The sequence below is a fragment of the Neurospora tetraspora genome (assembly GCF_033439725.1).
Source record: "Neurospora tetraspora strain CBS 560.94 chromosome Unknown B0H65scaffold_6, whole genome shotgun sequence".
Lineage (NCBI taxonomy): Eukaryota > Fungi > Ascomycota > Sordariomycetes > Sordariales > Sordariaceae > Neurospora > Neurospora tetraspora.
Window position 1 is genome coordinate 348,878 of NW_026944388.1, and position 13,424 is coordinate 362,301.

Genomic DNA, 13,424 nt, shown 5'->3' on the forward strand with positions numbered 1-13,424 from the left:
CACTCTGTCGTGAGATCAAGGCCCACCGGGTGAGACGGCCAATAGGGGCCGAGTAAACAGCGAATGCCACGAAAAATTCCCCGGTCTGAGTGTGTCTGGCCGCGGGTCCATTCATGTCGTATTGAAGCCATACGAGCCACAGCAGAGCACGGGCTGGACTCTCCCTGTGCTCGTCTTTTCTCGTGTTGGACCCCTTTTGCCCCTCCCGCCTGAGCGGCTCATCCACAAGAGACCGTCATGTGCGAGCTAAAAATATCCCAGCATTGTGGTCGCATCCCTTTTTCAATGCTTCGAGATTCATACCCTACACTTGGATATAAAAGTCAACTGATGCCGTTTCCCAGATGGCCGGAAACGATGAGCAACGTAAACTGGAATTCAGTCGCACAGAATGCCTTGGACACTGGCATTCCCTATGCTACGCTGCGGTGATTCGCATGATCATCCACAAGGTACAGCCCGGTTATGACGGTGGGCAATTAGCTCAGTCACTGGGGTTCTCCAACAGGCGTAGATCTGTGGATGTGGTTCGGTTGCCGGGCAGACGAGATTCCGACTCTCTGGTTGTTTCGCTCACCTGACAAGCTTTCTTGCATGTCAACGGGGAGCACAGGAATCGTCTCATGTTGAGGCTTTGCGGGATCTCGACAGCCAATTTCTTCGCCGGCACCTACACCGATGGCTACACTGGATGCGGCACGAACAGCACCGAGTGCCGCCGTCTTCTACCGTTCCGACATGGTATCGCAGCCCAAAGAATGCCCGCCGTTGCCGGGTGTCCCATAGGGTTCATCTATCCTTTCCAGGCACAAAATATCCGGAGTCATGGCGGTTGCCGGTGGACGCCGGCGTGCCCGGCAGCGGCGGCCGGCCTCCCTTGTAGTTGAAAATCCCAATTGCTGTATGTCAGACGCCATGGAAATGTGCCTGGCTGGGTGATGCGATGAACAAAGCAGAGTTGTTGGGACTGTCAATTTCAGGTTCCTGCTTTAGTCGAGCAATAGTTCAGGCTGCCGGGCAGGTAGTCGAGATGATAGCGGGCCAGCCGAAATTGGCCCTTTGCAGTGATGACGCTGTTATGTGGTCAACATCCTCCACCCAGACACAGACCGCGCGACCTGACGGCTTGAGAAGCGTTCCCGATGTTCACCTTTGTGAGAATGTTGAGTTGAAGGTTAACTATGCGAGCAGCGACTTAGCGCACTTGCTGGCTAGCCACTGGCTAAACCTTCATCCTGGGTAGGGGTCTTGGTGTCGTTGATGGGCATCAACTTTGGGCGTGAAGAGGAAACCATTGACAAGCGCCTGCATCGCATCTCGCATGGTAGAAAACGGTAGTACACACATGTCCTTCGGAGAGGCCTTTGCCCATCCCGTCGTGGTATGTTTCGTGGGTAGATGCCGATATGAGGTTGGGGATATCGCTTGGTCGCATTGGCGGGTTTGGTTCTCATGACTGCCTCTCCCACCGAAGGCATCTGATAGGAAGAAGCGGAAGGCCTGGTGCGCCCGCGTTGCGGCAGTGAATGTGGTGTAAGTCAGCTTTTCCCGCTCGCTGTTCATGATCAATGGATGACACGGCGTAGTATCGCAGCCGATAGGAAGCATGATGCAGCAGTCGTTTCTGAGGAGAAGGGATGCGGCATTGGCTCGTGAATGGCGTCACATTTGACAAGTATGCACCTCAACTATTGCCATTGGTTGTTGTTCGTTGAGATGGTGGTTCACTGCCCCGAATCTGCCTCGTCTGTTTGCCTCTTGCGCGGCGGCCCGTATCACTTGGCGCCGTCGTCGTCTTTCAGCTTCTGCCGTGCTCCTGTTGCCAGCCATCCAAGTAACCTCGAGTTGAGAAGAGGGATGGATGTCAACAAAGTCAGAGTGAAGGTGGGTTGCTTTGGTTCAAGTTCCAGACCCCTCCTTCTCAATGGCATTTGAAGTTGAGGCTTGTCGCACGTGAGGATATGCCTTCGCTAGCGAGTCGCGCTTGCTAAGATAAGGTGTGTTTTGGCTCAAAGTGGTTGCAGCTTGGGCACGCTTGATCGAACCTAATTGGGCGGGGCAGATCTCCATGCGTTGGTTTAGCGGGCTTGGCTGCTTTTCTGGGGGTGTGTTTTGGTGGGTTGCAGCACCTGCCCGCACTGCGGGTCGTCTAGCTCTGGTCACTTTGAGGTGACTGCCAGTGAATGCACCTCTACGGATGGAGGGGTACGGGAAGTGGAAGGAAGCTTCGATTGACGCCTGCCGGAAAGCCTCAGGTGCATGTTTGGCATGTTTGGGTTCAGACGGGAGACTTTTGACATGGGAAGATCCTCCTTTTCTATCTGATGTGCCCCTCGCATGCGGAAAACACCAAACTCGCAAAAACCTCCAACTTTCCATCTTTTTTTCTCGTCGTGCGTCCGTCATCATGGAGTCGCACGTCACCATTGATCGGGCATATTATGATGTCCTGGTGCGAAGGTAAGTCCTGTTTCTTTGTTCACGGTAGCATTCTCCCTTTTTGCTTTGCTCTTTTCTAGAACACCAAAGATCCCTCGTGGCCCGTCCCGCCAACCGCTAGGTATATCCAGTTACAGTTGCTGATTTTGGCTTGTCTTTGTTTGTTTACCAGGGCCCAGTTTGTACGTTCCGTTCCAGCAAAGAACATGAAATTGGCTTGACTCGTCGCTCACCTGAAGCTGACCTGCCATAACCGTTAAAGAATTCCGAAGCTTTTAATCGCAGTCACGGCCAGGGTGTCACTCTCTCGCAGGCCGAATATGACAATCTCAACCTTATTGCCCGGCAGTATGGTGCGTTTACTGGCAGTTGAAACCCGCTGAAGATGATTGTCACCGCGACAACAAAGAGGACAGCCAAAGAGAGACGGAGGATACTCTGAATACATGTCAGAACTGACTCGAGTCCAGAAAACCTGAAGCGCAACTTGATTCGCGGTGGAGTGGTCGAGGAGACTATTTATGTATGTCTCCATGGTGCACGCGGTTATGGCCCGTACATATGGAGCCTACCCCGTGGGGACTCCAGAGTTGTTTAACTGACCGAACCCACACTCGATAGCTTCTCAGTCAAGATGATGCTACCATCCAAGGAGAACACCATCCCGAGACATCGCAGCACCAGCCTGAGGCGACACACGAAAGTACTACTCATGTAGACACGGCACCCACTCAACCATCCTCTCCCGGCTTCGGCAAACCGAAAACATTTACACCCAGACCTCAACAAGACGAGCGCCAGAACAGCTACAGCGGCTACAGTGGTCACAATGAAGGTTATCAGTATGGAGGCCAAGGTGCTTGGGCAGATGTTGATGAAGCTGAGCCCGATGATGAGGAATCATGCTGCGACGAAGTCTATTCCCCAGACGGCCCTGGTGTCCCTGAGGGAGTGAGCGATGTCAAGCCGCAGACGAAGAAACAGCAATTCGATCGACAGTGCACCAGAACTGTGCAGCTCTGCAACCTATCCGAGAGCACCACACACGCAGACATTACAAACGCCGTTCGAGGCGGTATGCTGTTGGACGTGTTTCTGCGCACCCATGATCGCTCCGCAACGGTATCATTCCTTCACGCTGCAGACGCTAGAAAGTTCTTCGAACACGTCCGCAAGAACGATCTTTACATCAAGAACAAGCGAGTGAGTCAGTGTGTCATATATGGACTTGGAGGTTATAAACTGACCAGACATTCAGGTTGACATCAAGTGGTGTGACCGCCAATTTGTACTGCCAGGCCATATTGCTGGAAAGATAGCCCAGGGAGCCACCCGCAATCTGGTCATTCGCCGGTGCGGTTCCAAAGTCACCGAAGAAGGTATTCGGGAGGATCTTGACCACATTCACAACGTTGCTGTTATCAAAGTCGCACTCACGGGCGGAAATTGTTACATCAGTCTGAATGCGGTTCACCTTGCCGTTTACGCCAAGACTTGCATGATGAGTCGTCAGTAAGTCAACCCAGGGGCAGATGTCTTCCGCCTACTTGAATGCTGACAATGTGCCCAGAAAGTACAAGGCGTTCAAGATTGACTGGGACGTCGACGAGTGTGCTCAGCCCTATGACCGACTGCCCGCCCCAAAGCAACCCAAGGAGGTCAGCCTGCCAAAGCCTGCCGCACCTGCCAACCGCTTCCAGCTCCTGAATTTGGACGATGATGGCGAGGATGAAATTGCAGCAGCCTTTCAGTCGAAGAAACGGGTTGGCATTGCTGTGTAGAACCCAGAAAATGCATCTGCGTCGGGCCCATCGAATGAAGAGAAGACAACTTAACGACTACGTTATGAAAGAACGAGGTTTTGTACGACCATTACCGGTAAGCGTAGAATGCTTACCTTCAGTACACGAGACCATGCTCGAGGATATTCTACGACGGTCCATATGGGCCACCCATGTTACTCTCTCTTGTTATTCGACACCAGGCCCTTTAAAACAATCGAGGCGCCCGCGTACATGATACGGGTGTGGAGCACAGGAGGAAGCAGATATTCCAAGCCATTCTCGCCGGCGGCACCATGGGCGAAGAACCTGGAAAAGCAGATGCTGATGGGACGTAAGGTGAATGGGGCACAAGGCACCCGGGAAACATGTGGGCATATTACTTCTACCATTGATACGGTAGACTTACAGTTAGGTTCCCGTTAGCTCCTAGTCACGGTGTGAGCATTACTCTCCACTCCTCGATACTAAAGAAGTTCATGATGCAATACTGTCCCAGATGCCGTGGTTTTTTGATTCCCTATTGCGTCCTTGCTTGGCCCAGAAAAGCTTGGCCCAGAAAAGACAAGGCAAAAGTAACTTGGCTACGTCAAACAACCCACACCCAAAATTCCATAGGTATCAATATCCATGCTCACAACAAAAAGCACACCAGCCCTCTTTGCTCTTTTGGTATCCATGATTTTGAAGAACAGAAAGTGTATATGATCCCGTCAGTCCTCCCCATGATGACCTCCCGCCCTATCCCACCCTACCCTGCCCTACAGCCGACTCGAAAAGGTAAGAAGTAAAAACGCTTCCCAGAAGCCAAAAGAAAAATTAACGCCTGAAGTCTAGAACAGAAACAGGATATCCGCCGATGTGAAGTCTATATGTTCGGTTGTTGAAAATCACCGCTTCCTCCCCAACGCTTTCCCCCACCGCACCGCATTCTCTCTAACCCGTCCGTTTCCTTTTTGGTTATATCCTCCCTGTCCTTTGTCCCTCCCTTTCTTCCCCCTCCATTCTTTCATGTCAAGCCAGGGATTGGTCCTGGTAGATACCACACCCCATCATGTCGCGGGGTCAAGCAGTCCCTCAAGGAACTATAAGACTCGTGCCCTCGTCTATAGGACCCGGGTCTCGGGACCAAGGATCTTGTCCTCCAGCTTCTTGACCAGCTTGGTGGTCTGCTCGGCCAAGCTGAGGGTCAGGATGGTGTGGGGGAGAATGCGGGTAAGATGGGGGATGACGCCCTTGTAGATGGCGAAGAAACCCTCGGCGCGGATGGTCTTGGCCAGGCAGTCGAAGACGCCCTTGTACAGGTTGCCGTTTTGGTTGTAGAGGCGGGACATGATTGTGTCTGTTTTTGGCGGTCAGTTTGTTAGCAAAGCTGGGTAGCCGGACAGTAGCTGGAGAAAAGGGTTAAGGAGAAAGGAGAAAGGAGGAAGAAAGAGGAAGGGGAAGAAGGGGGGAGCAAAAACTCACCAGGAGGATGCATCACCACGCAAACCACAAACCCACTCGCCGTGCTACTCGCCAAATGCAGCGCCGGCCCCTCCTCCATGCCCAAGTGTTGTACCAGCCTTCGTTTCGCAAAGAAGTACGTCGGGAGCTGCACCGAAGACCCAAAACCCGTCCTGATCATCGCCGCGCCCACGCCTCTATACAGTCCCCTTATCCCCTCACCCTTGTAGATCTTAGTCAACCCGTCCCAAGCGTTCTTATACTGATGCTGCGTGCCCACCGGCAAAAAGGGGCTATAACTCTGCAACCTCGTCTTGGCCAGGAAGAACGGCGAACCCGCCATGGCGCCCATGATGCCACTAGCCGCGCCGCAAAACATGTTGATGCCCAGGTTCTGTGTCTTTGCGTCGTTGAAGAGGGTAGTGGCAAGCGTGTGTCGCATTGGCTCGTAGAAACCCAGGCGGCATCCGTTGAGCAGGATTTGGTAGATGTACGCGCACCCGATGCCGCGGTAGATGCCGCCTATTCCTTCGTTGCGCACGATCACGGATACGCCGTGGATGGGGCCCCGGTAGAAGTGAGGGGAGGAGGAGGAGGATTGGAGCTCGCCTTGGAGCTGCATGCGGATCTTGACGGTCTCGAAGGGGTGCGTGGCGGTTACGGCGCCGCAGGCTGCGATGCCGCCGGCTATGAAGGCGCTGGTGGGTGGGAGGGTGATGTTAGCCTGCCTGGGTACTAAAAGGGGGAGAGTTTTGCGACTAGCTTGCGCAAGCGCGCACTGGACGCATTGGAAGAGAGGTAAGAAGAGCTTACCCTGCTGTTGTTGACATTGTAGCTGCTGTGACTCTGAGGTATAAGGTTGAGGGAAGGTAAGAAAGAGAGGAAGTGTAACTCTAATTCCCCACAGTTGTTCGGTTGGTTGCGACGGAGTTGGCGCGCAAAGTCAAAGAAAGGCGCAATGCCGAGTCTTGCCGGTGTTCGGAGGGGGGAACACGGGAACTGATTCGGGAGAAGGCCGGGGGAAGCGGGAGTGGGTGTCACCGTGCCACGGAGAGTAACGACGGCAATGACGGGATCTGGGGAAAGATGTATGTACAGATGTACAAACGAACGACAACAACAATGACACGATTGACTGCCTGCCCACTTGCTTCTCTCTCCAGGAACAGGAAGGAAGAGGAATCAGGAACAGGCACACCGAGAGCTGTCCGGGAAATTTATTGGAGCTTCAGTATGGCCTCGCCGGTTTGTCGGCCGAAGTGGGCAGGCAAGGGGATCGGAAGGGATCGACTGGGACGAATCCCGCTTTGGGTAAGGGAGTTGGGGTCAAGATCCTCGGATGCCTTGGATTGGGATGGTGCCCAATGGCGACGAAGGCGAAGGAGTTGTAAGTGCTGCGGTTTCGGCGTGCTGACACCAGATTGATGTGGAGTTTCCGTGGTTTGACAGGGGAGCACGGCCGGTCGGGCGACCCAGAGACGTGGACCCTGAATCAGAAATGGAAATGTCTGGGCCGGGGAACGCTGTCATTGCCGAGGAAGGGTTAGGGTCCAGCGTGTTGGCCGGCAACAGGTCTCCGAATCGGAGCCGGATGACAACTTGGGGGACAGTCATACTGGGACCTCAGCTGAGTATCTTGCCCCGTAATGCTTGACGTTTCACGTTTCAGCTTAGTGAACACGCACTAGCACAGCTTCCAATTGACTGCTCGGTTTGCATCGCTCACCAACTTGGGCAGCGTTGATGAAAGTTGTGACATTCAGCTTGTTGTTGTCCATGCAGTTTGGACGATCATGGACGGAAAGGGTTAGGGTTCCTAGGTTACAGCCAAGCCATGTACCTTGACGTCGCATCACTGCAGCTCTTTAGAGCTCCCTCTCTCCGCCCGGCAGAAACACCAACGCGGTCGACGGTTGAACTCAGTTTTGAACCAAACATCAAACAACAACCTTCAACCCGCTACTATATATTCTGGCCCAATCCTTTTGTCCCGCCATCTTAACTGTTTCTAGCCGGTTTCAATCCGATCAATCGACCGCGATGTCGTCAACACCGATGGACATTGACGAGCCCAGCGCAGGAACACCCTCCCTGAACGTTACTCGGTTACTTGGGCCTAATGGGCCCAGTACCTCCAAGGTCAGCGAGGTTATCAAGAATTTCAGGCCGACAAAGTTCTTCCAGAGAGACGACGTTAAGGAGGGTAGGCCGCAGCCATATGTTCTCTCGATCGACTTTGACGACCCTGGCGAGCTATGCATGACCTCCGAAAGCGATGAGACCATCCAGATATATAACGTTAGGGAAGGTCGGCATGATAAGAGCTTGCTGAGCAAAAAGTACGGCGTCAAGCACGCGAAGTTTACACATTCCAGCTCGGGCATCATCTATGCGAGCACGAAGCAAAACGGTGTGTCACTGTGGATGGGCCCCCCTTCCATGACTGCTTGTCGCTGACCTTGATCGCAACAGACGCAATCCGCTATCTGGCAACCCACGATAATACGTTCATCCGTTACTTCGAAGGCCACGAGGCTTCCGTTACCAACATTGCTCTCCACCCCGGCTCCGACAACTTTCTTTCGTGCAGTCTTGACACCACAGTCAGGCTCTGGGATCTCAACAGCAGGACCTGGGTTGCCCGATTCCACCTCACCAACCCCACCCTAGCGGCCTGGGATCCTGCCGGCCTTGTCTTTGCCATCGCTCTACCAGCCAGCGCCAGCATCCTCCTTTACGATTACCGCAACTACGTGAAACCGTTCAAAACCATCGACGTTCTGAAGGAGAAGGGGCCGGCCGATGCGGAAGCTGTCTTCAGAGGCTGGACGAAGCTCGAGTTCTCCAACGACGGGAAGCATCTCCTTTTGGGAACACGAACCGGCGGACACTTCCTCTTTGACGCTATTGACGGAATCCTAAAGGCATACTTGCGAAAGCCCCAAGGCGGCACCAGACGGCCAGCCCCTGGCGAAGCTGATGGTGGGAGCGGTGCGCTAGAGAGCAGTGGAGACTGTTGCTTCACAGCGGATGGACGATATGTCGTGTCAGGCGCGGCCAAGGATCTGTTGGTTTGGGACACAATGCAAACTCCCAACAACAAGGTCCTGGAACCACATTTCCTTCCCCAGGGAGGAAAGAAGGAACCAGTCCTTGTGCAGTACAATCCACGGTTCAACATGATTGCCACGGCGGATAAGGAGCTTATGTTTTGGCTGCCGGTTTCCGATTCATAGAAGGAGTCTCTCGGAAACAGTTGGACCTCACCTCCATGGCCGACCCCACGGAATAGGCGGGACCGGGCTTTACCGGTTCAGCGCCAACGTCCGCTTGGGGAAAAAGGGTTTATGGAGACGTCTGTCTGGGCCGAAGACGATGATCAGGAGATCTAAAATGACTTTCCATCATTTCTGGACATCAATCGCTTCGTGGTTATGGGGCGTTGTCCCCATTGTGGCGCCGGCATGTTTGGAGGGTTTCCTCAAGACAGCAGGCACGATGAAGGCCGTGGTGGCTCAGACTGCACAGGACCCATGCTGCGATGTACGAGGGTCTGAGATGGTATCCTGTTGCTACATCAGGGCAGAGCAGAAGAGCGTCGTGGTAAGAGAAAACGAAAGACGCCCGGAACAAAAGAAGAGTTTGATGCACTGTACATGAGATACCCCTTTTTGCATTATTCACAGGCGTATGGGAATAGTTAGCATGCTTCAAAGGGTTCAGTTTGTCAGGCAACTGGTCTGGAAGGCTGATTTAACCAGGTTCGTACGAGAGGAGATAGAAAGAAATGGTCAAGATGAACAGCCTGCAATGGTTGAGTAAGTTACGTTAGAGTTAGGGCATGATAGACATTAGCAAGTAGATGAAGCGCAATATCATTTTCTGTCAAAAAAAGAACCTGACCGTAGTACTGGTAAAGTTGAGATTGATACAACTCTGGTGAAGCTCATGTGTCAGACGACGGGAGCTCAAAGTAAACACGCCCCCTGTTATCCCCTGTCGTTACGCCCCGCATTTTAGCTGCGATGGGACCGCGGTGAACCCCACCAATTCAACGCCATTCTCAGCGCCCCGTGCCAGCAAGAGCTCACCGAAACCGTGGCACCAAAACTTCCCGGGGGAGCGTCAAGGTGAACGCACATCAATCCTTACCTCCAACATCACGTCGCCTTAACGCCGTCGCAATTTCTCCCAACTCACCACCTCGCTGTGCGCCCCGTTCAAAAGCCGCCAGCCGAACACATTCTGTATAACGATCAAAGCGAAGAACGAACGATTGAACATTGAACATCGGAAGCGCCGCAAGAAGAGCACGAAGCGAAACCTACCTCGACTGAACAACCCAGCCGCGCAGCGCAGCACGCGACCACCACCACCATCTCGTCGTCGTTTTGTTGCATAAAGCAAGCACAAAGCAGGCAGCGAAAGCAAAGATGCCATACTACGAAAAGTCAGAGGACTGGCTTCACCAGTCGGCTTTGCTGTTGCAGGCTAGGCCTCAGACTGTATGCTTCTCTTCTCTTCTTTCTAGCAGTTCCCCCTCCTCCTCTTCCTACCCCTCGCTGCTCTCCTCCGTCCCCCTCTTCCCATTCCTCCCCCCCTCTCCTGCATCCATCCACCTTAGTACGTAGCAATCCAATTCTCTAACACTCGAACCTCCAGACCCGAGTAACAACCTCCTACGCCCTCCGCCCCGCCCTCCGCCCTTCCAAAACCGAGAAGCTCGCGGCAAAGGAAGCTCGTCGCCAGCGCGAAACCTCCAGCAAGACCACCACCTCCAAAACCAAAACCCCTGCTGCTCCCGCCCCAGCAGAACCCGCTGCTGCCACAGATGTCACCGCGGCGACGAAAAAACCATCGAGAGGCCATCTAGTCCTCAAGACCTTCGACCCCCACTCGGGCGTGTGTCTGAAATACAAGACTTCCAAGGCCGCGGAGGTGGGTCGGCTGATTCAGATGCTGGGACAATTGGGGAGGAGGATGGCTGCGCTGCCTGTTGATGAGGCTAAGGAGTCGGCAGACGTTGTGATGGCTGATGCGGCTGCGGCTGCGGCGGAGGAGGGTGCTGCTGCTGTGAGTGGGACTGCTACGCCTGTTATTGGTGGTCAAGCGACGCCTGCTGCGGCGGCGGGAGGTGCGGCGGGTGGACAGGGAGGTGGACAGGGAAAGAAGAAGAAGAAGGGGAAGAGGTGAATTGTAAATTGGGGGGGGGGGTGAATGGAAGGAGGGTTGGGGCAACGCGGGTTGAAGTGCATGGAGTAAATACGATGATAATATATAGGGTGGGTTGGAGTGAAATAAAGCAAGCGTTTAACATTCATGTTCAGTTCACAATTCTTGGGAAGCCAAGTGTACATCACCGAAATACTTGCGTCGGGGCGTCAGGCGTCATGGTCACTCCAAGTTCACCTCCAACCACAAGAAAGTTCGCTGATGTCCATAAACTCAATTCGTATCTAGGGTGCAGAGTCCAAGCTCTACCCATACATGTAAAAAGCTACTGCCTAGAGGCTTCTTTTCTTTTTGTTTATCAATAGTCTACCATCTTCTCATTCATAGTTGCAACCCAGTTGTATGTACAAGAGGGCTCGATCAAGTCAACCGTGATCTTGAGACCCAATAACGCCTATAACTCCGCCCATGTGCTTGATGATAAAAAGAAAAACATTGAACTCGCTCGCCCTTTTGATGTGAGTTGCTGATGGCGGCAAAGATTTTGTATCCAACACAGAAAAACATCTCCAACTGACAGTTGATAAGCAAGTTGCTAACCATGTCCATATCAGAGTGTCCTGTGTGAGATCAGAACGAAAAGGTACAGTGTAGTGGGGGGTATTGATGAAACAAAGTCATAACGAGGCATTGCAAAGGGGAACAAGAAACGGCAAGGACAACAGCATTTAGAAGTCATCATCAAAGGTGAAGTCACCGCCGTTCTCGTTCTTGACCACCTCCGCATCAGGGTCGACCTTCTTGGTGCTGTTCATGACACCAGCCTTCTGGTAGTCGCCAACACGCTTCTCGAAGAAGTTGGTCTTGCCACCGAGAGAAATGTTCTCCATGAAGTCGAAGGGGTTGGTCGACCTGTAGATCTTCTCGTTGCCGAGGGCGACAAGGAGACGATCGGCGACGAACTCGATGTACTGCTTCATGAGGTCGGCGTTCATGCCGAGAAGGGCGCAAGGGAGGGCCTCAGTGAGGAACTCCTGCTCGATCCTGACGGCATCGACAATGATGTCCTGGATCAGCTGCTTGCTGGGGCGGTTGTTCAGATGAGAGAAGAGAAGGCAGGCGAAGTCGGTGTGGAGACCCTCATCACGGGAGATGAGCTCGTTGGAGAAGGTGAGACCGGGCATGAGACCACGCTTCTTGAGCCAGAAGATGGAGGCGAAAGCACCGCTGAAGAAGATACCCTCGACGGCAGCAAAGGCGACGAGACGCTGGGCAAAGGTGGAGCTCTTGTCGGTGATCCAGCGAAGAGCCCAATCAGCCTTCTTGCGGATGCAAGGGATGGTGTCAATGGCGTTGAAGAGGTAGGTCCTCTGGGAGGGCTCCTTGATGTAAGTGTCGATGAGGAGGGAGTAGGTCTCGGAGTGAATGTTCTCCATCATGATCTGGAAACCGTAGAAGCAGCGAGCCTCGGGGATCTGGACCTCGCCGCTGAAACGCTCGACGAGGTTCTCGTTGACAATACCATCGGAGGCGGCGAAGAAGGCGAGAATGTGGGAGACGAAGAACTTCTCGTCGTCGTTCAATCTGTTGTTCCAGTCGTGGAGATCCTTGGAGAGATCAATCTCCTCGGCAGTCCAGAAGGAAGCCTCGGCCTTCTTGTACATTTGCCAGATCTGTCGTGTGGATGTCCAATTAGCCCGTGAACCACTTTACGCGTTATTGGGGATGTCTGGGACGCGTGACGTACCTCATGGTACTTGATGGGGAAGAGAACGAAGCGTTGAGGGTTCTCGGTGAGGAGAGGCTCATTGGCCTCCTCAGGCTTGAGGGTAGGGGCGATCTTCTTGGCCTCGGAGGCCTTCTTGTTCGCGTTGTGTTCGGCATCGATCTCGGCCTCGAGCTTAGCAAGGTCCTCGTCGAAGGGCTTGTTCTCCTTGTCGGTGGCACCGAACTCGAGCTTCTTGGCGGGAGAGTCCATGTTGAGGTTCTGGATACCGGAGGTAACCTGTGTAGTGCTCGTGTCAGTTACAGTCATGGTGGCGGGTATGTGAGTTGATGCGGTGGGAGAGTTGGGAGTAGTGGTTGCAGGTCGCGTCGCGGGGTTGTTTATGTAGATGTAAGGTAGGTAAAGTACTGACCTGCTTGGAAGGACTGGTCTGGACAGACATTGTGAACTAAGACGAAGAGATGAGATGCAGTTGGAAGTGACACAAAACCAAGCGTTGCGGACGCAAGACGAATTGGTTAAAAGAGGATATAAAATGGGTTGCGTCAGAGAAGTGGTTTGGACAAAGACGGGGGAGGAGAACAAGACGGGTTCGTGATTTCACTTCTTTTAAGTACTGGAGCACGTCCGCACGTGGTGCCCACACCAGAGAACCTGAACGGGCGAGAGGCACCCACTGGCAACCCACACTGGCAACAAATCTGCGCGTCAGGACTCCAGGATACGCGTTCAAACGCCCTGGAGCGCGTCCAACTCCTTCTGCCGCCGTGCCGTGCCTTTCCCCTTCTAAACAGTGACACAACACCTCCAGGCACAGACGCCCCTGCACAGCGTAGCGTTCCCCCTCCCCGCGGCCGCAG

The 13,424-nt window shown here is 53.6% G+C and overlaps 5 protein-coding genes across 5 annotated transcripts; 3 read left to right on the top strand and 2 right to left on the bottom strand.

Moving 5' to 3' along the window:
* Positions 1 to 2,407: 2,407 nt before the first annotated feature.
* B0H65DRAFT_431653 (uncharacterized protein) lies at positions 2,408 to 4,220 on the top strand (the record flags this gene model as incomplete). The annotated part of the gene is made up of 7 exons (XM_062824958.1): positions 2,408 to 2,460; positions 2,612 to 2,621; positions 2,702 to 2,792; positions 2,910 to 2,962; positions 3,061 to 3,642; positions 3,698 to 3,951; positions 4,010 to 4,220. The coding sequence occupies 7 exons, from the start codon at positions 2,408 to 2,410 to the stop codon at positions 4,218 to 4,220; spliced, it is 1,254 nt and encodes a 417-aa protein (XP_062679034.1).
* Positions 4,221 to 4,961: 741 nt separating this feature from the next.
* On the bottom strand, positions 4,962 to 6,624 carry B0H65DRAFT_249170 (mitochondrial oxaloacetate transport protein). Its single transcript, XM_062822439.1, has 3 exons — positions 6,480 to 6,624; positions 5,688 to 6,364; positions 4,962 to 5,562 (listed from the first exon to the last, which is right to left on the bottom strand). The coding sequence occupies exons 1-3, from the start codon at positions 6,494 to 6,496 to the stop codon at positions 5,327 to 5,329; spliced, it is 930 nt and encodes a 309-aa protein (XP_062679035.1). The 5' UTR covers positions 6,497 to 6,624; the 3' UTR covers positions 4,962 to 5,326.
* A 1,082-nt stretch (positions 6,625 to 7,706) lies between these two features.
* On the top strand, positions 7,707 to 8,902 carry B0H65DRAFT_431510 (WD40-repeat-containing domain protein; the record flags this gene model as incomplete). The annotated part of the gene is made up of 2 exons (XM_062824947.1): positions 7,707 to 8,076; positions 8,139 to 8,902. 2 exons carry the CDS (start codon positions 7,707 to 7,709, stop codon positions 8,900 to 8,902), a joined length of 1,134 nt encoding a protein of 377 aa, XP_062679036.1.
* An 853-nt stretch (positions 8,903 to 9,755) lies between these two features.
* B0H65DRAFT_471288 (signal recognition particle 9 kDa protein-domain-containing protein) lies at positions 9,756 to 10,860 on the top strand (the record flags this gene model as incomplete). The annotated part of the gene is made up of 2 exons (XM_062827086.1): positions 9,756 to 10,171; positions 10,329 to 10,860. Exons 1-2 carry the CDS (start codon positions 10,100 to 10,102, stop codon positions 10,857 to 10,859), a joined length of 603 nt encoding a protein of 200 aa, XP_062679037.1. The 5' UTR covers positions 9,756 to 10,099.
* Positions 10,861 to 11,384: 524 nt separating this feature from the next.
* On the bottom strand, positions 11,385 to 12,991 carry B0H65DRAFT_249259 (small subunit of ribonucleotide reductase). Its single transcript, XM_062822440.1, has 2 exons — positions 12,586 to 12,991; positions 11,385 to 12,511 (listed from the first exon to the last, which is right to left on the bottom strand). Exons 1-2 carry the CDS (start codon positions 12,871 to 12,873, stop codon positions 11,567 to 11,569), a joined length of 1,233 nt encoding a protein of 410 aa, XP_062679038.1. The 5' UTR covers positions 12,874 to 12,991; the 3' UTR covers positions 11,385 to 11,566.
* Positions 12,992 to 13,424: the final 433 nt, after the last annotated feature.

What these genes read in the sequence shown, in the direction of transcription:
- B0H65DRAFT_249170 (XM_062822439.1), bottom strand. An exon ending in CGTGGTGATGCATCCTCCTG is followed by an intron (nt 5,563 to 5,687) that starts GTGAGTTTTTGC and finishes CGCCAAAAACAG; the next exon opens with ACACAATCATGTCCCGCCTC.
- B0H65DRAFT_249259 (XM_062822440.1), bottom strand. Translation starts at nt 12,873, where the DNA reads ATGACTGTAACTGACACGAGCACTACACAGGTTACCTCCGGTATCCAG. An exon ending in TCCCCATCAAGTACCATGAG is followed by an intron (nt 12,512 to 12,585) that starts GTACGTCACGCG and finishes TCCACACGACAG; the next exon opens with ATCTGGCAAATGTACAAGAA.